Raw genomic sequence first — 21,564 nt, forward strand, 5'->3', positions numbered from 1 at the left:
TGTGGGGCATCACTGGCCGTATCACGCACTTTCCCTGAAAGTGTCACGTGCTGTGTACCATCCCTCATAACCACTCCACACACCAGTCCCCTAAGGGCATTCCCCCCCAGTGGCTGGCAGACACCAAGAGAGCCGAGGATGCCCACTGCCATGGGGAACCTGCAGGAAAGGCTCGGCTCAGGTCTCAGAGCTAGGGCTGGGTGCATTTTTGAGCTGCTAAATGTCCATTTGCTGATTTGCATTGTTGGGGTTCTCAAAGTACCGTTGCAAGAGACTTGCCATCTGGGGGCTTCATCCAGGTTCTACCCACACAGCGGACAACATCAGCCACAGCATGTCATTAATGCAGAGCGAAGAAGAGGAGGAGGTGTCCCAGCAACATCAGCATGCTGGTCTTGGTGGCGGTGGGGACAGCAGAGGACTCAGCTGGAGGCAGAGGGAAAACCCAGATGTGAGAGCAGCCCAAGTGGGACTACCGCAGGGCTGGAACACGCAGCCCCACGGTCCCTTCCCAGGGGGCTCCTGCCACCCCCAGCCCATGGGAAAAGGGACCTGACCCCTGGGACACCCGGCAGCCACCTCCCACCCATCTCACCCAGGTTCTGCCACCTGGTACAGCCGGTACCTGTCCACGAGCAGGGGTGCCTGAGGGTCAGCTGGGCGCTGCTGGAGGACACGGGGTTGCTGGCCCTGCAGGTGTAGGTTTCCAGGGAGGGGTTGAAGGAGAGGGGCAGGGTGCTGTTAGAGCCCATTGGCATGACCCTGCTGGCGGGCATCCACTCATAGGTCACGTCTTCCAGCTGCACCCAGCACTCCAGGGTGACATCGCAGCGCTCCGGGTTGTCCCCGTTCACTATGGCACGCACGGTAGGTTTGGGGACCACATCTGCAAGAGGCACTGGGATGTCACAGCCCGCCCTGTCCCCAGCGGGGTACCGGGACCACCACCCCCCCAGGCTCACCATACACCTTCAGGTAGACGCTGTAGGTGTGCTCCTTGCCTGCCACGTCCTCCAGGTACACCCAGTAGCTGTTGCTGTCGTTTTTCTGCAAGCAGCTGATCTTCAGCGTATTGTTGGGGAAGAGCTCAAGGCGGTCCTTGAAAGGGCCATTGGGGTACCGGATCCCCCTCCCGTTCTCGTGGATGGCAACCTTCAGGGAGCTGCCACAGCGCCAGTGGCATTCGTAGTAGATGGTCGTCTGGGTCTGCGGCGGGGGGCTGAGGTACACCACGCCTCCCACCACCCCTACTGCCTGCGAGGAGGATGCCTGCACTCGTGCTGTGGGGAGAGCAGAGAGTTGTGCTACCAGGCATGGCTCAGGGGGATAGGGCAGCCCCTGGCCTCAGCCACCCGCCTTTGTAGCCCCCTGGGGCTGTGAGGCATCGGAAAAGGCTGCCCAGGGAAGGGGCTGGGGCACCATTCCTGGACATATCTGCTGTGGTGCTCAGGGAAACGGTCTCCTGGCAGACCTGGCAGCACTAGGGTAACGGTTGGACCTGGTGGCCACGGTGCTCTTTGCCCAGGGAGGTGGTGGGGTCACCGCCCCTGGGGGTGTTCAATGAAATACGCAATGCCCCATGGTGGGAGCACGCTGAGGCTCATCAGCCCGACTCCTGCCTTCACACAGGCAGCAAAGTTTCACCTAACAGCCGGTCTGGCCGCCCCCGGCTCCATTTCCTCCCTCCCTGTCACCATAGAGAAGAGACCAGGACCTGCACTGGTGTTGCCCTCACAGGAAGCTGCTGGCCGCCATAACGCCTCCCCTCAGCCTGCTCCTCTCAGGGCTACGTAAACCTCGCATATCGCACCCTCTGGTCCTTGCCATGCCCCTGTTGCCCTCCTTTGGGCCCATTCTGATATTTTCATGTCCTTCATATGGTGCCGAGCCCAAAACTGCACAAGGAGCTCAGGGTGAGGCTGTGCTGATGCTGATGACAGCAGGACAGCCATTTCCTCTGCACCCCAGGGTTTGGGCGGCCATTTTGGCTGCCTCAGCCCCAAACGCCCCGTTCCCCCCAACAGGGCCACGCTCCAGCTGCCTGCCCTGTGTCCATATACATCATGCCTTCCCTTTTTTCAACCTTGGGAGCATCTTGAGAGGCACGGCTTCATGCCAAGCTCTGTCACTGACATTTTTGCTTCGACTTTCGCTTTCTTTCCTCCCCCCTCCCCAGCTTGCTTGGCAGCCCCTTGGCCCTCTACCCCATGGGACACCGGAGTGCCCCATGGGAAGTGAGACGGACACCGCGGTGTCCCAGCAGGTCAAAGCTTGGGGATGGGAATTGCTGGGGAAAAGAGTGAGAGTGGGGAAGGCTCATGTAGGACGGGCACTCCATGGGCATTGCCCCAGTCCCCACCTCCACCACCACCCCCACCACTGCCCTCCTCAGCACCATCCGCCCCCAGCCCCGTATCACAGCCCACCTGGCACCCTTGTCCCGGAGGACACCCCGCACACACACCCTGATGTTACCTTGCACAATAGAGAAGATGAAGAGGAGCTCCACTGCAAACCCCACCACCATCTTCACTGTGGTTTCGCATGCAAAATTATCACTGAAACTCACGTGGCTCCAGTGCCAAATTCCACCAAGCCCCCAGCTCCCCGGTCAAGGAAGTACGTTCAAAGAGTAAAGACTGCACCGTTTATTTCTCTTCTGTGTCCACCAGCCTGAGAGAGCTGGAGGGTGGCAGTCAAGCAGAGGAAGGGGAGGTTTCAGCTAGACGTTTACCAACACTGGTCCAACACAGCAACAGGCTCTCTGGAGAAGTAGTCACTGCATCGTATTGTGACTGGCCAGGATGCTCTGTGCATTCTTGGCATAGACTATCTCAGGAGAGCTAAAGACAGCACTTGAAAGGGCCACTGGGGTACCAGACTCCCCTCCTGTTCTTATGGATGGCGACCTTCAGGAAGCTGCTGCAGAACCAGTGGCTTTGGTGGTAGGTGGTCTTCTGGGTCTGCAGCGGGGGGCTGAGGTACACCACGCCTCCCACCACCCCTACTGCCTGCGAGGAGGATGCCTGCACTCGTGCTGTGGGGAGAGCAGAGAGTTGTGCTACCAGGCATGGCTCAGGCGGACGGGGCAGCCCCTTGCCTCAGCCACCCGCCTTTGTAGCCCCCTGGGGCTGTGAGGCATCGGAAAAGGCTGCCCAGGGAAGGGGCTAGGGAACCGTTCCTGGACGTATCTGCTGTGGTGCTCAGGGACACGGTCTCCTGGCAGACCTGGCAGCGCTAGGGTAACGGTTGGACCTGGTGGCCACGGTGCTCTTTGCCCAGGGAGGTGGTGGGGTCACCGCCCCTGGGGGTGTTCAAGGAAAGGTTGCATGTGGTGCTTGGGGACATGGGTTAGTGGGTGACTGGGGTGGTAGGGGGGTGGTTGGAACACTTTGGCTTCTCCAACCTTAATGAGTTTGTGATTCTTTACCAAAATAAACGTTTCTGTGCAATGCCACATGGTGGGAACACCCTGAGGCTCATCGGCCCGACTCCTGCCTCCACAGAGGGTGGAGTCACTGCATATATCCAAGAGTGCTGTCCACTTGCTTGAGCATCAACTGTCTTGGGGCCATGCCCACCACCCCGCGAGCTTCTCCCAGGGCCTGTACACAGAAAAATTTTGCCTAACAGCCAGGCTGGGCACCCCGGCTCCATTTCCTCACATCCTGTCACCATAGAGAAGAGACCAGGGCCTGCGCCAGTGCTGCCCTCATGAGGAAGCTGCTGGCCGCCATGAGGCCTCCCCTCAGCCTACTCATCTCGGAGTTATGCAAACCTCGCACATCGCGCCCTCTGGTCCTTACCATGGGCAGGGGATGGGTGGCCATTTTGGCTGCCTCAGCCCCAAATGCCCTGTCCCCCCCTGCAGGGCCACGCCCCAGCTGCCTGCCCCCGTGTCTGTACACATCCATGCCTTCCCTTTTCTCAACGTTCGGAGCATCTTGTGAGGCACGGCTTCATGCTGAGCTCTGTCACTGACATTTTTGCTTCGACTTTCGCTTTCTTTCCTCCCCCCTCCCCAGCTCACTCGGCAGCCCCTTGCCCCCCAGCTCAGTGGGACACCGGGGTGCCCCATGGGGAGCGAGATAGACACCAGGGTTTCTACCCAGGTCAAAGCTTGGGGATGGGAATTGCTGGGGAAAAGAATGAGGATGGGGAAGACTCATGTAGGACAGGCAACTCACGGGCACCGCCCTAGTGCCCACAACCACCAGCACCACTACCACCACCATCCCCAGCACTGTCCGCCCCAAGCCCCGCATCACAGCCCACCCAGCACCCTTGCCCCGGAGGAAACCCCCCACATACAGCCTGATGTTACCTTGCACAATAAAGAAGATGAAGAGGAGCTCCGATTTAAGTCCCTCCGCAATCTTCACTGCTGTTTGGCACGCAAAATTATCTCTGAAACTCACGTGGCTCCAGCGCAGAAGCCCAGCAAGCCCCCAGCTCACCGGTCCAGGCAGTACATTCAGACAAAGAATAAAGACTGTACCCTTACTTTTTTGAGTCCTCCAGCCTTGACTGAGAGAGCCGGAGGGCGGCAGTCAAGCTGAGGAAGGGGAGGTTTCAGCTAGACATTTAACAACGCTGGTCCAAATATGCAACAGGCTCTCTGGAGAAGTAGTCACTGCATCGTATTGTGACTGGCCAGGATGCTCCATGAATCCTTGGCACAGACTATCTCAGGAGAAGATTTTTCAAGGACCCAAAAGGGTTCTGCTGGACTTTTGCAATAGCTGCCTAAGACACAGAGGGCATTAAGCAATTGTCTACCTTGCCTGGTCTCTCAGAGGACCCTTCTGTTGTGGGGCTGCTGAGGGTCGCAGAACAGCAAGTGCCAATCGCTACCACAACTGTGCACCAGCAGCACCATTGCGCCAACAGAGACTCCCTGATTCCCATCCATAAGCTAATTCATCAATTGGAGACACAAGGAGTGATCAGCAAGACTCATTCACCATTTAATAGTCCCACATGGCCAGTGCAAAAGTCTAATGGTGAGTGGAGACTAACAGTGGACTATCGTGGCCTGAACGAAGTCATGCCACCACTAAGTGCTGCAGTGCCGGACATGCTAGAACTGGACTTGAACAAATTCGGCTTCTATTCACACTTAAAAACACTTAAAAGTGAATTCACAAGGTGCATTGGATCTATCAAAAAAAAACAACAACAACAACAACAAAAAGTAGTTCATACACTGGTACTAACAAACTGTCGTGGTTTTAGCTAGGATAGAGCTAATTTTCCTCCTAGTGCTGGTAGGGTGCTATGTTTTGGATTTAGGATGAGAAGAATGTTGATACCACACCAATGTTTTAATTGTTGCAGAGCAGTTCTTACACCAAACCAAGGACTTTTCAGCTTCTCGCTCTGTCCTACCAACGGGTTGGCTGGGGGAGCAGCAAGAGCTGGGAGGGGACAGACCCAAAACTGGTCAGAGGGGTATTTCATGCCATCTGGGGTCATGCTGGACAGTATATAGGGTGGTTAGCTTGGGAGGGGGGTCCAGACTGCTAGGGGTTAGACTGGGCATCGGTCAGCGGGTGGTGAGCAATTGCATTGTGCATCACTTGTTTTGTACACATTATTATTATTATTATTATTATTATTATTATTATTATTATTATTATTATTATTATTATTATTATTATTTTCTGTCCTAATAAACTGTTTCTGTCTCTACTCACAAGCTTCAGTTTCTCATTTCTTTCCCCCATCCTGGGAAGGGGTGGAAAGGGCTTTATAGCGTTTAGTTGCCAGATGGGTTAAACCACAAAACGCGCATCCTGCATCCTCAGCTTCCAGCAATACACAGTCCAAATTTCAAAGCTGTCTCCTCCAAAGACAAGCTTCAACCACCCAGGGGTGCACTTGCCCTGAAGGTGTCACAGGTTCCAGGCTAAACGTGCTGTGTACCGGCCCTCATAACCATACCACGCACCAGTCCCCGAAGGGCATTGCCCCCCAGTGGCTGGCAGACTCCAAGAGAGCTGAGGATGCCCACTGCCATGGGGAACCTGCAGGAAAGGTTCGGCTCAGGTCTCAGAGCTAGGGCTGGGTGCATTTTTGAGCTGCTAAAAGTCCATTTGCTGATTTGCATTGCTGGGTGTCTTGGTTTAACCCAGCCAGCATCTAAAAACCACACAGCCGTTCGCTCATCCTCCCCCCTCCCTCTCTGGGGTGGGGGAGAGAAATGGGAAAGTGAAGCCTGTGAGTTGAGATAAAGACAGTTTACCAACACAGGAAAATAATAATAATAATAAATATAATAGTACTACGAATAATAATGTATACAAAACAAGTGCTACTGGGAAGAAAATTAACTCTGTCCTAACTGAAACAAGGCACTGGGGTTTGCAAAGTGCTGTTGCAAGAGACTTGCCATGTGGGGGCTTCATCCAGGTTCTATCCTCAGAGCAGAGGTGTGACGAGACGCTGACAGACAGAAGCTGCAGTGTGTCACGTGCTGTGTATCATCCTTCATAACCACACTACACACCAGTCCCCTAAGGTCATTCTCCCCCAGTGGCTGGCAGACACCAGGCAAGAGCCGAGGATGCCCACTGCCATGGGGAACCTGCAGGAAAGGCTCAGCTCAGGTCTCAGAGCTAGGGCTGGGTGCATTTTTGAGCTGCTAAATGTCCATTTGGTGATTCACATTGCTGGGGTTCTCAAAGTACCGTTGCAAGAGACTTGCCATCTGGGGGCTTCATCCAGGTTCTACCCACACAGCGGACAACATCAGCCACAGCATGTCATTAATGCAGAGCGAAGAAGAGGAGGAGGTGTCCCAGCAACATCAGCATGCTGGTCTTGGTGGCGGTGGGGACAGCAGAGGACTCAGCTGGAGGCAAAGGGAAAACCCAGACATGAGAGCAGCCCAAGTGGGACTACTGCAGGGCTGGAACACACAGCCCCACGGTCCCTTCCCAGGGGGCTCCTGCCACCCCCAGCCCATGGGAAAAGGGACCTGACCCCTGGGACACCCGGAAGCCACCTCCCACCCATCTCACCCAGGTTCTGCCACCTGGTACAGCCGGTACCTGTCCACGAGCAGGGGTGCCTGCGGGTCAGCTGGGCGCTGCTGGAGGACACGGGGTTGCTGGCCCTGCAGGTGTAGGTTTCCAGGGAGGGGTTGAAGGAGAGGGGCAGGGTGCTGTTGGTGCCCTTAGAGCCCCCTGGCACGACCCTGCTGGCGGGCATCCACTCATAGGTCACGTCTTCCAGCTGCACCCAGCACTCCAGGGTGACACTGCAGCGCTCCGGGTCGTCCTCGTTCACTATGGCACGCACGGTAGGTTTGGGGACCACATCTGCAAGAGGCACTGGGATGTCACAGCCTGTCCTGTCCCCAGCAGGGTGCCAGGACCACCACCCCCCCAGGCTCACCATACACCTTCAGGTAGATGCTGTAGGTGTGCTCCGTGCCCGCCTTGTCCTCCAGGTACACCCAGTAGATGTTGCTGTCGTTTTTCTGCAAGCAGCTGATCTTCAGCGTATTGTTGGGGAAGAGCTCAAGGCGGTCCTTGAAAGGGCCATTGGGGTACCGGATCCCCCTCCCATTCTCATGTATGGCAACCTTCAGGGAGCTGCCACAGCGCCAGTGGCTTTGGTGGTAGGTGGTCGTCTGGGTCTGCGGCGGGGGGCTGAGGTACACCACACCTCCCACCACCCCTACTGCCTTCGGGGAGGATGCCTGCACCTGTGCTGTGGGGAGAGCAGAGAGTTGTGCTACCAGGCATGGCTCAGGGGGATAGGGAAGCCCCTTGCCTCAGCCAGCCGCCTTTGTAGCCCCCTGGGGCTGTGAGGCATCGGAAAAGGCTGCCCAGGGAAGGGGCTGGGGCACCATTCCTGGACATATCTGCTGTGGTGCTCAGGGACACGGTCTCCTGGCAGACCTGGCAGCACTAGGGTAACGGTTGGACCTGGTGGCCACGGTGCTCTTTGCCCAGGGAGGTGGTGGGGTCACCGCCCCTGGGGGTGTTCAATGAAAGGTTGAACGTGGTGCTTGGGGACATGGGATAGTGGATGACTGTGGTGGTTGGGGGGTGGTTGCACCACCATGAGCTTGGAGGGCTTCTCCAACCTTAATGATTTTGTGATTCTTTACCGAAATTAAAGGTTACTTTGCAATGCCCCATGGTGGGAACACCCTGAGGCTCATCAGCCCAACTCCTGCCTCCACAGAGGGTGGAGTCACTGCATATATCCAAGAGTGCTGTCCACTTGCTTGAGCATCGACTGTCTTGAGGCCATGCCCACAACCCCGCAAGCTTCTTCTAGGGCCTGACCAAAGCAAAGTTTTGCCTAACATCCTGTCAGGCCGCCCCCGGCTCCATTTCCCCACATCCTGTCACAAGGGAGAAGAGACCAGGGCCTGCGCCAGTGCTGCCCTCATGAGGAAGCTGCTGGCCGCCATGAGGCCTCCCCTCAGCCTGCTCCTCTCAGGGCTACGCAAACCTCGCACATCGCGCCCTCTGGTCCTTGCCATGCCCCCGTTGCCCTCCTTTGGGCCCATTCTGATATTTTCATGTCCTTCGTATAGTGTCGCGCCCAGAACTGCTCAAGGAGCTTGGGGCGAGGCCGTGCTGATGCTGATGACAGCAGGACAGCCATTTCTTCTGTACCCCAGGCTTTGGACGGCCATTTTGGCTGCCTCAGCCCCAAAAACCCCGACCCCCCCAACAGGGCCACGCTCCAGCTGCCTGCCCCTGTGTCCGTACACATCTGTGCCTTCCTTTTTCTCAAACCTGGGAGCATCTTTTGAGGCTCGGCTTCATGCCAAGCTCTGTCACTGACATTTTTGCTTCCACTTTTGCTTCCTTTCCTCCCGTCTCCCCAGCTCACTTGGCAGCCCCTCACCCCCCCAGCTCGGTGGGACCCTGGGGTGTCCCCGCAGGTCAAAGCTTGGGGATGGGAATTGCTGGGGAAAAGAATAAGGATGGGGAAAGCTCATGTAGGACGGGCGACTCATGGGCACTGCCCCAGTGCCCACAACCACCAGCACCACTACCACCACCATCCCAAGCACCATCCGCACCCAGCCCCACATCACAGCCCACTTGGCACCCTTATCCCGGAGGACACCCCCCACACACACCCTGATGTTACCTTGCGCAATAGAAAAGATGAAGAGGAGCTCCGCTGCAAGTCCTACCACCATCTTCACTGCATTTTGGCGCGCAAAATTATCACTGAAACTCACGTGGCTCCAGCACAGAAACCCACCAAGCCCCCAGCTCTCCGGTCAAGAAGGTTCGTTCAGACGAAGTAGGAAGACTGCACCCTTACTCACTTCCTCTTCGAGACCAAAAGCCTTCCTTGGCAAAGCCGGAGGGCGGCAGTCAAGATCCCAGCACCCCAGACAAGGAAGTACATTCAGACAAATAATAAAGACTTCGGTTTTTTCGGTTTTTGTGTCGACCAAACTTACTTGAGAGGTCTGGAGGGCAGCAGTCAAGCTGAGGAAGGGGAGGTTTCAGCTAGACGTTTACCAACGCTGGTCCCACACTGCAACAGGCTCTCTGGAGAAGTAGTCACTGCATTCATTGTGTTGTGACTGGCCAGGATGCTCCGTGAATCGTTGGCACAGACTATCTCAGGAGAAGATTTTTCAAGGACACAAAAGGGTTCTGCTGGACTTTTGCAATAGCTGCCTAAGAGACAGAGGGCATTAAGCAATTGTCTACCTTGCCTGGTCTCTCAGAGGACCCTTCTGTTGTGGGGCTGCTGAGGGTCACAGAACAGCAAGTGCCAATCGCTACCACAACTGTGCACCAGCAGCACCATTGCGCCAACAGAGACTCCCTGATTCCCATCCATAAGCTAATTCATCAATTGGAGACACAAGGAGTGATCAGCAAGACTCATTCACCTTTTAATAGTCCCACATGGCCAGTGCAAAAGTCTAATGGTGAGTGGAGACTAACAGTGGACTATCGTGGCCTGAACGAAGTCACGCAACCACTAAGTGCTGCAGTGCCGGACATGCTAGAACTGGACTAGAACCAGTCCGGCTTCTATTCACACTTAAAAACACTTAAAAGTGAATTCACAAGGTGTATTGGATCTGTCAAAAAAAAAAAAAAAAAAAAAAACAAGCTCATACACGGGCACTAACACACTGTCCTGGTTTTAGCTAGAATAGTGTTAATTTTCCTCCTAGTAGCTGGTAGGGTGCTATATTTTGGATTTAGGATAAGAGTTCTGATAACATGCTGATGTTTTAATTGTTGCAGAGCAGTTCTTACACCAAGCCAAGGACTTTTCAGCTTCTCGCTCTGTCCTGCCAGCGGGCAGGCTGGGGGTGCAACAAGAGGTGGGAGGGGACAGACCCAGGACAGCTGACCCAGACTGGCCAAAGGGGTATTCCATGCCATCTGGCATCATACTGGACAATATATAGGGGGGGCTGGCTGGGGTGGGGGTCGTCTGCTTGGGGATAGGACAGGCATCAGTCATCAGGTCGTGTGCAACAGTATTGTGCATCACTTGTTTTGTACACATTTACTATTTTATTTTGTTTTGTTTTATTTTACTTTATTTTATTTTATTTTATTTTATTTTATTTTATTTTATTTTATTTTATTTTATTTTATTTTATTTTATTTTATTTTATTTTATTTTATTATTTTATTTTCTGTCTTAATAAACTGTCTCTATGTAAACCCACAAGCTTCAGTTTCTTGTTTCTCTCCCCTGTCCCGGTGATGAACATCCTTGGGATGTTCAGACCAGCATGTTCTCATTGTTATGTCTCCTGAATGCACTTCAGGTTTTGTCTAAGGTTAAATAAATATTTAAGAGTGTCATCCAGAGGTCTGTCATGAGGCAGGATAGCTATGAGAGGAAGGGAGAGTGGGAGAATATGGGCAGGCATCTAGAGCAGTGGGCACCTCCAGTGCTTTGCAAACTTAGCCCCAAACAACTGAAAAATCCTAAAAAACTGGTCGAGTGCTTGAAAAAGGTATGTCATCACCCTGGCAGTACCACACATGCAGAAAGCACTGCAATGTGCTGGGGCTTGGCCTATGCTTACTGAGCTGCACTCAATGCCAATATAACCCCAGTGACAGACCATCGGCCGCTTCAACCTCTGAGACAGGCCCAGCAGCCGCTCCAAGCCCTAAAACGGGCGCCAAGGCTGAGCCAGGGAAACAAACTGTACCAGCATCATTTGCACCCGTAACCAAGGTGAAAAAATGGTATAGAGAGTCAGGTCGTTCAGAATGCAGAGAGCCTTCTGCTAGGCCTACGTATAGAGAAGACGAGGCCGGGCCATCAGAGGAGCAGGAGGATGAAGAGGAAGACTTTGCAAAAACAGCAGTACCTAGCCGAAACCTATACGAGCGTGAGCTATGAGATGTGAGAAAAGATTTCTCTCGCTGTATAGGTGACTTTACAGCTTCTCGCTCTGTCCTGCCAGCGGGCAGGCTGGGGGTGCAGCAAGAGCTGGGAGGGGACAGACCCAGGACGGCTGACCCAAACTGGACAAAGGGGTATTCCATGCCATCTGGGGTCATGCTGGACAGTATATAGGGGGGACTAGCCGGGGAGGGGGGGCCACACTCTTAGGGGTTAGACTGGGCATCGGTCAACGGGTGGTGAGCAATCACATCATGCATCACTTGTTCTGTACACATCTTTTTTATTATTGTTATTGTTGTTGTTATTATTATTTTCTGTCCTAATAAACTGTGTCTATCTCTACTCACAAGCTTAAGTTTCTCGTTTCTTTCCCCCATCCTGGGAAGGGGTGGAAAGGGTTGTATAGTGTTTAGTTGCCAGCTGGGTTAAACCACAACACACACATCCTGCATCAGCTCCCAGCGACGCACAGTCCAAGTTTCAAAGTCATCTCCTCCAAAGACAAGCTTCAACAACTCAGGGGTGCACTTCCCCTGAAGGTGTCACAGGTTCCAGGCTAAACCTGCTGTGTACCATCCTTCATAACCACTCCACACACCAGTCCCCTAAGGGCATTCCCCCCCAGTGGCTGGCAGACACCAAGAGAGCCGAGGATGCCCACTGCCATGGGGAACCTGCAGGAAAGGCTCGGCTCAGGTCTCAGAGCTAGGGCTGGGTGCATTTTTGAGCTGCTAAATGTCCATTTGCTGATTCACATTGCTGGGATTCTCAAAGTACCGTTGCAAGAGACTTGCCATCTGGGGGCTTCATCCAGGTTCTACCCCCACAGCGGACAACATCAGCCACAGCATGTCATTAATGCAGAGCGAAGAAGAGGAGGAGGTGTCCCAGCAACATCAGCATGCTGGTCTTGGTGGTGGTGGGGACAGCAGAGGACTCAGCTGGAGGCAGAGGGAAAACCAAGACATGAGAGCAGCCCAAGTGGGACCACCGCAGGGCTGGAACATGCAGCCCCACGGTCCCCTCCGCGGGGGGCTCGTGCCCATGGGAAAAGGGACCTGACCCCTGGGACACCCGGCAGCCACCTCCCACCCATCTCACCCAGGTTCTGCCACCTGGTACAGCCGGTACCTGTCCACGAGCAGGGGTGCCTGCGGGTCAGCTGGGCGCTGCTGGAGGACATGGGGTTGCTGGCCCTGCAGGTGTAGGTTTCCAGGGAGGGGTTGAAGGAGAGGGGCAGGGTGCTGTTGGTGCTGTTAGAGCCCCCTGCACGACCCTGCTGGCGGGCATCCACTCATAGGTCACGTCTTCCAGCTGCACCCAGCACTCCAGGGTGACATCGCAGCGCTCCGGGTTGTCCCCGTTCACTATGGCACGCACGGTAGGTTTGGGGACCACATCTGCAAGAGGCACTGGGATGTCACAGCCTGTCCTGTCCCCACCAGAGGGGTGCCAGGACCACCACCCTCCCCGCCCAGGCTCACCATACACCTTCAGGTAGATGCTGTAGGTGTGCTCCTTGCTCGCCTTGTCCTCCAGGTACATCCAGTAGATGTTGCTGTCGTTTTTCTGCAAGCTGCTGATCTTCAGCGTACTGTTGGGGAAGAGCTCAAGGCGGTCCTTGAAAGGGCCATCGAGGTACCGGACTCCCTTCCCGTACTCATGGATGGCAATCTTCAGGGAGCTGCCGCAGTACCAGTGGCTTTGGTGGTAGGTGGTTGTCAGGTTCTGCAGTGGGGGGCTGAAGTATACTACACCTCCCACCACCCCTACTGCCTCCGAGGTAGCCGCCTGCACCCGTGCTGTGGGGAGAGCAGAGAGTTGTGCTACCAGGCATGGCTCAGGGGGATAGGGAAGCCCCTTGCCTCAGCCACCCGCCTTTGTAGCCCCCTGGGGCTGTGAGGCGTCAGAAAAGGCTGCCCAGGGAAGGGGCTGGGGCACCATTCCTGGACATATCTGGTGTGGTGCTCAGGGACACGGTCTCCTGGCAGACCTGGCAGTGCAAGGGTAACGGTTGGACCTGGTGGCCACGGTGCTCTTTGCCCAGGGAGGTGGTGGGGTTACCGCCCCTGGGGGTCTTCAAGGAAAGGTTGGACGTGGTGCTTGGGGACATGGGTTAGTGGGTGACTGGGGTGGTAGGGGGTGGTTGGATCTCAATGAGCTTGGAGGGCTTGTCCAAAGTTAAAGATTTTGTGACATTTTTTCCAAAATAAACGTTTCCATGCAATGCCCCATAGTGGGAACAGGCAGAGGCTCATCGGCCCGACTCCTGCCTCCGCAGAAGTTAGAGTTAGGGCATATATCCAAGAGTGCTGTCCACTTGCTTGAGCATTGACTGTCTTGGGGCCATGGCCATGACCCCACAAACTTCTTCCAGGGCCTGACCAAAGCAAAGTTTTGCCTAACAGCCGGTCTGGCCACCCCCGGCTCCATTTCCTCACATCCTGTCACCATAGAGAAGAGACCAGGGCCTGTGCCAGTGCTGCCCTCATGAGGAAGCTGCTGGCTGCCATGAGGCCTCCCCTCAGCCTGCTCCTCTCAGGGCTACACAAACCTCGCACATCGCGCCCTCTGGTCCTTGCCATGGGCAGGGGAAGGGTGGCCATTTTGGCTGCCTCAGCCCCAAATGCCCTGTCCCCCCCTGCAGGGCCACGCTCCAGCTGCCTGCCCCCGTGTCCGTACACATCCGTGCCTTCCCTTTTCTCAACGCTTGGAGCGTATTGGGAGGCATGGCTTCATGCCGAGCTCTGTCACTGACATTTTTGCTTCCACTTTTTCTTCCTTTTGTCCCCCCTCCCCAGCTCACTCGGCAGCCCTGCTTGCCGGGACACCAGTGTGCCCCATGGGGAGCGAGACGGACACCGGGGTTTCTCTGCAGGTCACAGCTTGGGGGTGGGAATTGCTGGAGAAAAGACTGAGGATGGGAAAGGCTCTTGTAGGACGGGCGACCCACAGGCACCACCCTATTGCCCACCTCCACCACCACCACCACCACTGCCCTCCTCAGCACCATCCGCCCCCAGACCGGCATCACAGCCCACCCGGCACCCTTGCCCCGGAGGACACCCCCCCCACACACCCTGATGTTACCTTGCACAACAGAGAGGATGAAGAGGAGCTCTGCTGCAAGCCCAATCGCCATCTTCACTGCGGTTTGGCACGCAATATTATCTCTGGAACTCACATGGCTCCAGCACAGAAACCCACCAAACCCCCAGCTCTCCGGTCAAAAAAGTACATTCAGACGAAAAATAAAGAGTGCACCGTTTCTTCCTCTTTTGTGTCCTCCAGCCTGAGAGAGCCGGAGGGCGGCAGTCAAGCTGAGGAAGGGGAGGTTTCGGCTACACATCAGGAAGAGGTTCTTCTCCGAGGGTGGTCGCACAAAGGAACAGGCTCTCCAGAGAAGTAGTCACTGCACCAAGCCTGTCTGAATTTAAGAAGCGTTTGGACTGTGCACTTAGACACATGGTCAAAACTTCTGGATAGACCTGTGCGGTGCCAGGAGTTGGACTCGATGATCCTTGTGGGTGGGTCCCTTCCAACTCGCGATATTCTATGGTTCTTTTGGGGGCAAAGGGCAGCGAAGTCCTGTGCTGGGGGCAACCAAACACTTGTGAAGGAAGGGCGATGGCAGCACCTGCTGAGCCCTGACCCAGTTTAATTTCAGCCCTCTGCAGTTCACACCCATCAGGGAGGAGGTCCGATGCCAGCAAGAGGTGTTCCTATGAATGTGCCAGCGCACACAATGCTGCAGCCAGACGGGCAGTGCCTGTCCCCGTCCCCCGGCACAGCGGGGCTGAGCATCACCGGCTCAACCCACACCAGTGGGAACTGGCAGAAGTGGGGGTCAAACTGTGCTGTCACCATGCAAGCTGCAGCCTGGGTGCTGCAGGTCACCCCCCATGTGCAAAGCATGGCCGTTAGGGAAAAAATACCATGATGGAGAATGGCTTGGGCTGATGGGTGCAGCTCGGAACCGGCACCCTCAGATGATTCTGCTCATTAGGAGCATGGGGACCCTGCCTTTGGGGCCAGACCCTTCTGCAAAAGGAGATGCATCTCCTACATCAGCCCCCGCTGACAGGCAGCAGCCTCAGCCCCCTCCATGTGCCTGAAGTCTCTGCCCCAGATTCTCCATCAATGCCCACACTGTCCTGCGTGCAGGTTGCAGCCCCCACCCCAACAACAAGCTCCCTCAGCCAGGCACAGCCCAGACTTACCTCCCGTGGCCAAGGCGAGAGGGGGTTGGGACTTATGCTATTGGAAGGGATATTATTCACCAAAAAGAAATAAGAAAAGTCTCTTTATGCTCATTTGCATTTTGCATTCACCCGTATTTAGTGCGAGAAGTATTCTGCTCACACCTGCATGCCTTGAAGAGCAGAAGACAGGGCGTGGGCTGGCTCCGATCGGCAGCAGCACAGCGGTGCCTGAGCCCCGATGGGCAGCTCCTGCCCCCCAGGTTTCCTTGCTAGGACAGCCAGCTCCCCCCCAGCACCCTCCCAGCACAGCTCCCCATTAACGATCCCCATTAGTGCTCCCTTCACAGGGAGCAGACACAAAGGTATTTTGATGCAGGGAATCAGAGGAGAGGGGAGCAGGCAGCACCATCAGGAGAGAGCTTCCATCAAAGTGGCACATTTAATTTTAATCCCGAATAAAATCCCTTGATCTTGCCTTTGGTGAGATGTTTGAAGCCAGAGCCCCTCTTCCTCCTCCCCTCCCTTCTCCCAGAGCCACTCGTGCCATGGGATAACTTCAGGGGGAAGGGACATGGGGGCATTGCTGGACACGGGATGGCTCCAGGTGCTCGAGGCCATGCCCAGCATCATGCTCCTGCCCTGAAATCATCCCCAGGGCCACCCCAGTTCGCACAGCAGAAACTTTTCCAAGTTCCTCAGCATTGGCTTCAGAGGCTCCCAATCCCAGAGCAAGGTGATCCACCCCCCGCTTCTTCCCCCTCCAAGTTACATTTGAGGCTATAAATAGTCAATTAAGCTAATTAAACCAGCCCCACAATTGCCTCTTGCAGTTCAGCTTCTATTCACACTTAAAATGAATTCGCAAGGTGTATTGGATCTGTCAAAAAATTAAAAAAAAAAAAAAAAAAAAAAAACAACAACAACAACAAACAAACAAAAAACAAGCTCATACACTGGCACTAACACACATCCTGCATCCTCAGCTCCCACCGACGCACAGTCCAGATTTCAAAGCCGTCTCCTCCACAGACAAGCTTCAACCACCCAGCCTGTCCCCCTTCCCTCGCAGCAAAGCCTCCAAGGCGCACTTTGGGTTTGCAGTCCTTGTAAAACCCCACGTCCGGATGTTCTCATCTTGAGCAAGTCCCCAGCTCCCCATGGGTGCTGCCCCTTGGGTGCTGGCTCCAGAAGAAGAGGAGGTCTTGCCAAAACAGCCAGGGGCTAGGAGTGGTGGTTGTCCACAGGAGACAGGGACAAGGTCCGCGGTGGGAGACTCAAGTGTTTCAAAGGCACCGTAGGCTGCAAGGAAAGGGGGGAGTTTCAGCCCAGCAGGGACTGGTGGGTGTTGCTTCGGGTCCCCCACAATGGCATTTACAGCCCCGCACGGGGAGGTTGGCTTGGAGCTTTCATTAGTCACCAACAAACACCCCCAAAGTCACCCAAATTCCAGCAGCAGAAGCTGCAGAGCAGAACTTGGAGAGGAGACGCGTGGGGCTCCTCTCCCTGCGGGGCCGGGGCCCGTTTTACCTCTGTGTAGGCAGTGCAGACCAGAGCTGGATCCAGCTTCTTTCTCCTGACGGAAGGGGACTGTGGAGCAGAGAAAGGACCTGCCGTTAGGGGCAGTGGGTGGCTGCTGCCCCACCAAAGGTCCCTGAGGGCATTTCAGGAGCATCGGGGAGTGCTGGGTCCCACCGAGCACCAATGCCTTCAGCTTGTGGGGAGGATTTGGGTTTGCCATTGCAAATGGGCTGGAGTCACGGCAGGGAAAGCTCACCTTCTTGGTAGGTTGGATAGTGGAGTAGATGGTGCAGCTTTGGGGCTCCTGGAAGTGTCTGGACCCCTGCCAGGGTGAAACAGTGAAAACGTGCGATGAAAAGCAAGTTACGGGCAAAAGGGGCAGCCCTCTGCCCAGGGGGCCACCCAGATTCCCTCCCCTGGGTTGGAGCCCCACCTGTGCTTTGGTGGAGACCACGGCGTAGATAGTGTTTCCTACCACATTGGCCTCCCTGTTCCTGTTCTGCAGGAGAAAGCAGCCCCAGGATGGTTAAAGGACACAGCCCAGGGCGACAGACACTTCCAAACCGATGCCCCGGGGGCCACATGCTACCCGGGGGCACAGCATGGGGAGGGGGCACCCAGGGACGCCCCCAACACTCACAAGGTCTTGGCCAGCTTGGACTTTGCCCACTTCCTCGTAGACAGTCATCGATGGCTCGACGGGTCCTGGGGGAGCTTGAAGGGTCAGAGCAAGGGATGAGCGGTTGCAGCCCCCATACTGGAGGGATTCAGCCCCTGGGAAGCACTCGAGTCAAGCAAAGCAGAGGGAGAAAGGCATCCCTCGGCAGTCTGGAGGTTTTGTTCCTCCTCTGAATAGAGCTAGCACTGACCACAACCCAAATAGTCCCCAAGACCCCATAGGGAGAAGCCTCCGGTGCTGCCACCGGCTTTGGGCACGGCGCTGGGACAGGACTCAGCCCATCCCCGGGGACCTCCCTGCAGAGCCAGGGGCTTGGTGGCCGGTCCCACATCAGCCCAGGAGGGACGAGTGGCTGAGGGCCAGCACCAAGAGCGTTAGCAGGAGCGCAGAAGCTGCAGAGCCAAATCCCCGCGCCAGCCCCGGGGTCAAACCTGCCGAGCCGTCCTTCCGTCGCTTCCTCCAGCACCACCAGGCGACAAAGGCGACGAGGGAGACAGCCAGCACCAGCGGCACGGCCACTGCCCACAACGGGATGGAAGACCCTGAGAAGAATGAGGGCAGAAGGCTGACGTGGGGCAGAGCCTGGATGTTTCTGAAGCACAGTCCCCATCAGTGCCACAGCTCAGCACCTGCCCAGGAAACCTCAGCCCCGATGTACATCTCCCGCGCCCAGCAGTCACCGTTCCATTCCCAAGAAGGGAAGCTGGGCACATTTTAGCCCAGCAGCAGCATGGCACCCGCTGGAGTTTCACTGGGGAAATGAAGGTCCCGGAGACCGGAGCAGTGCAGGTGATGCACCCCCAAAGCCAGTTTTGATGGAACCGAGGGCAAATTACCTGTGCCTGGAGGGAAGCAGGCCTTCATGGTGTCAATGCTGGCCGTGCTCGAGCTGACCGGGTTGCTTGCATTGCAGATGTAGGTCCTGGGCTCCGTGCCCCCATGCACCTGCAGCACGTTCTCGTGCCCCAGGGGCTCCTCATCACGGGACCAGCTGTAGGAGACGTTGGCAGCACCGGGCACGGAGCAGAGCAGCGAGAAGTTGCACCAGCCCTGCTCTTGCTGCAGCATGCGCACCTCCAGGCGTGGCTGGCCGATGGGCTCTGTGAGGACAGGGGGGTGAGAGGGGCCAGGGAGAGTGCTGAAGGGGGGAGAGAGAGGCAGCCACTCACCCCACACTGACACGTGGAAGCACTGAGAATGAGTGAGGCCAGATGCAATCTCAAAATCTGCAGAGTAGTTGCCGCTGTCTGCCTGGGTGACCGGGCTGATGCGCAGGGAGAGGGTCTCCGGGTGGAAGGTGGCTCTCCCAGAAAAACGATTCCTGTAATCTGGATCTTTATCCTTTGAAACCCTCACGATGACCAGCTGGGTTCCTGAATCCAGTGTCACTTTCCATTCCAACTTTACCCATGCTTGTGGTGGTTCCTTGGGCAGCAGCTGCAGCTCTCCTCCGGCAGGCACAGCCCTGTCCTCGCACCCTGCGGTCCCAAAGAAGAGGCATGGGGTGAGCACGGGGGGTGCTCCCGGGGCAGGGAGAGAGGGGGCTCACCCACTGGAGCCCCCTGTGCTGGTGTCCCCATACCCTCTGGGCACCAGTGCTCGGCGCAGCAGGACCAGGTCCCTGGGTGTCCCCAGCTCCTGCAGCACCCCAGGCTGGCCGTGTGTCTGTCCGCACCCCGTACTCACAGCTGGTGGCTGCCCATGTTTGTATCATCTCTGACCTGAGCAGAGGTGTTTGCAGCCCCTCCAGTAAGGCTCCAGTTGCTCGGTTTTGCCCCAGCTCCTTTCTTGCCTGCCCAGCCTGGGGAGCAGCAAGAACCTTACCCAAGGGACCCTTCCCCCCACCCCGAAGCTGGGCTTTCTCCCCTTCCTGTTCAGAGCAGCCCCGGATGTCTGGGCTTCTGGTAGAGGTGAGATAAAAAGCCCTTAAAAAAAAAAAAAAAACAACAACAACAAAAACCACACACACAAAAGGCAGCGGTCACCGGGACGAGCACGCACGCAGCCGCTCCGTTTCCTCCTGCCTCCGTGCAGCTGGGGCTGCACCAGGCTCTGCAGCAGCCCCAAAAGGTGGGGGGCTGCTGAGGGTCCCCAGCTCGGCATGGCACAGCCGGGTGTGCTGCCGCCCCCCCGTAGCCCCCTGTATGGCACGGCCACGGGGACAAGCACCAGGTCGGGGATCACAGCTCCGCATCGATGCTCGGAGGGCGCTGACAAAGCCACCGGCTTCGCTGTCCTTGCGTGCGTGGGTGGGGGTGAGACCCGACTTGAGACACCGAGCCTAAACCTCACCTTCATTAAACTGCAGCCACCAGACCCCGATACAGAGGGGACACCCCCAAATCAAGCAATAGGAGAGTCTGGGACGTGCAAAAGAAGGAGCAGCTTCCCTGGGAGGGATAAGCACTATTTATCCCCCCGCGGGCTCACACCTGAATCGCACTGCACTGTGCGCCCCCCGCTCCAGGCACCCAGGAGCCTTCAAGCAACGGGGACAGCTGAAGCTTTGCAACCACGTCGTGCTGCAAGAAAACCACAAAAGGCACCGTGACGCCCTCGGCCAGGCTGTGCCTTGCCCAGCCACTGCGGTCACAGCGAGCAGGGGAAGAGACAATGCAAAGTGTAGGCTGCAGAGGTGTGAATGCAGGGGCCGAGCTGGTGGAGCACGCCAAGGTTAACCGCACCGGCACCTCCAGGGAGGTTTTGCAGCTCAACTGAGCCCCAGCTTGCTGCAGGTTTTGTTGCTGGAGCTTCAAGCCAGCAGCATCCCCCCAGGTGTGACCCCCCCGGGGCCAGTTTGGCAGAGCTGGCCAGCAAACTGGTGGGGATGGGGTGGTCGGGGAGAGGAGGCGGAGGTGGTGCCCACCCCGCTCACAGCAAAAGCAGGGAACGTGATGGGGGCTATGGAAATGTGTCTAGGGGATGCTGAAGGCACCAAACGTGCCCCCGAGCCCAGGCACTTGCAGGGGCTCTGCTCCCCATGGCACAGAAGTCTCCAGTTTTAGGAAGAGCCTCAGGCACTGACAGTTCCCCGAAACTGCTGTCAGAAGGGGCTGGTCTCGCTCAGCAGAGAAATCCGGCCTGCAAAAGGGAATTGGCGCGGCGCGGCGGCCAGCGATGGCCCCAAATGGGCTGGGCCGGCCTGGGTGCAGAGGACAGAGGCAGAGAAAACCCCAAATACTCCCCCAACCCCTGTCCATCTCCTCAGGACCCCCGAGCCCAGCTGAAAACCCACGTCCCACCCGCGCATCCCCCCTGCCCTGCCCGCAGCCTCCAGCCACCCCGCCGTGCCGTCAGCTCGCTCTGCGCCCCCTCCTCACCTTGGGCACCCGCAGGGAGCAGGGCTGCCACCCACAGCACCAGGCACAGCGCCATCCACGGTGCTGGCAGAACATCCCGGGGCTGCTCCATCTCTGGAGTGTGCGAGCAAGCTGTCTGCAGCTGGAGAAAGCCCTGGGAACCCGTGACCGGCCATCAACAACTTCCTCTCTCGCCTGCGGTTCCTCAAACCCTCATGGGTGCACACTCCAGTGCAATATCCTCCGCGTTGCCACAGCTCGCCTCCGGCCACCCCCGCTGTCCCTGCGTCACCAGTGGGGAGGATGGGACCATCTCAGGCTCCCCTGGCCCCTGGGGGATTCGTGCTGCTGCCTCCCAAGCGAGCTCAGCTGCAGGGCGCAGTGGCTGCAAACCTCAGGGGAAACTAATTTTAATTACGTAAAGGGGGTGCTTTTGGGGTTTTGCTTTCTTTTTGCAGTTTGTCTTTGGGAGGAGAAGGTGCTCAGAGGC

General features: G+C 56.6%; 4 protein-coding genes across 4 annotated transcripts; all 4 read right to left on the minus strand.

Moving 5' to 3' along the window:
• Positions 1-340: 340 nt before the first annotated feature.
• Positions 341-2,527, minus strand: LOC116499536 (CD48 antigen-like). Its single transcript, XM_032204290.1, has 4 exons — positions 2,476-2,527; positions 963-1,280; positions 626-886; positions 341-426 (listed from the first exon to the last, which is right to left on the minus strand). Exons 1-4 carry the CDS (start codon positions 2,525-2,527, stop codon positions 341-343), a joined length of 717 nt encoding a protein of 238 aa, XP_032060181.1.
• Positions 2,528-6,767: 4,240 nt separating this feature from the next.
• LOC116499537 (CD48 antigen-like) lies at positions 6,768-9,299 on the minus strand. The gene is made up of 4 exons (XM_032204291.1): positions 9,121-9,299; positions 7,399-7,716; positions 7,053-7,322; positions 6,768-6,853 (listed from the first exon to the last, which is right to left on the minus strand). The coding sequence occupies exons 1-4, from the start codon at positions 9,170-9,172 to the stop codon at positions 6,768-6,770; spliced, it is 726 nt and encodes a 241-aa protein (XP_032060182.1). The 5' UTR covers positions 9,173-9,299.
• A 2,932-nt stretch (positions 9,300-12,231) lies between these two features.
• LOC116499539 (CD48 antigen-like) lies at positions 12,232-14,540 on the minus strand (the record flags this gene model as incomplete). Its single annotated transcript, XM_032204292.1, is given in 5 exon segments — positions 12,232-12,317; positions 12,508-12,637; positions 12,640-12,776; positions 12,861-12,970; positions 14,467-14,540. Coding segments are annotated over 5 exon segments (537 nt in total), but the record flags the coding sequence as incomplete, so codon positions are not given.
• A 2,259-nt stretch (positions 14,541-16,799) lies between these two features.
• On the minus strand, positions 16,800-21,150 carry LOC116499540 (natural killer cell receptor 2B4-like). Its single transcript, XM_032204293.1, is given in 10 exon segments — positions 16,800-16,877; positions 17,106-17,198; positions 17,200-17,211; positions 17,353-17,418; positions 17,530-17,595; positions 17,737-17,810; positions 18,207-18,317; positions 18,612-18,875; positions 18,945-19,253; positions 21,096-21,150. Coding segments are annotated over 10 exon segments (1,128 nt in total).
• Between the last annotated feature and the right edge of the window lie 414 nt (positions 21,151-21,564).

Source organism: Aythya fuligula, chromosome 28 (assembly GCF_009819795.1).
Source record: "Aythya fuligula isolate bAytFul2 chromosome 28, bAytFul2.pri, whole genome shotgun sequence".
Classification (NCBI taxonomy): domain Eukaryota; kingdom Metazoa; phylum Chordata; class Aves; order Anseriformes; family Anatidae; genus Aythya; species Aythya fuligula.

Excerpts from the sequence above, each read along its gene's own strand:
- LOC116499536 (XM_032204290.1), bottom strand. The coding sequence starts at position 2,527 with ATGGTGGTGGGGTTTGCAGTGGAGCTCCTCTTCATCTTCTCTATTGTG. Across the intron at positions 1,281-2,475 it reads CATCTTCTCTATTGTGCAAG|CACGAGTGCAGGCATCCTCC; the intron begins GTAACATCAGGG and ends CTCTCCCCACAG. Across the intron at positions 427-625 it reads GCACCCCTGCTCGTGGACAG|CTGAGTCCTCTGCTGTCCCC; the intron begins GTACCGGCTGTA and ends CTCTGCCTCCAG.
- LOC116499537 (XM_032204291.1), bottom strand. The coding sequence starts at position 9,172 with ATGGTGGTAGGACTTGCAGCGGAGCTCCTCTTCATCTTTTCTATTGCG. Across the intron at positions 7,717-9,120 it reads CATCTTTTCTATTGCGCAAG|CACAGGTGCAGGCATCCTCC; the intron begins GTAACATCAGGG and ends CTCTCCCCACAG. Across the intron at positions 7,323-7,398 it reads CATCTACCTGAAGGTGTATG|ATGTGGTCCCCAAACCTACC; the intron begins GTGAGCCTGGGG and ends TGCCTCTTGCAG.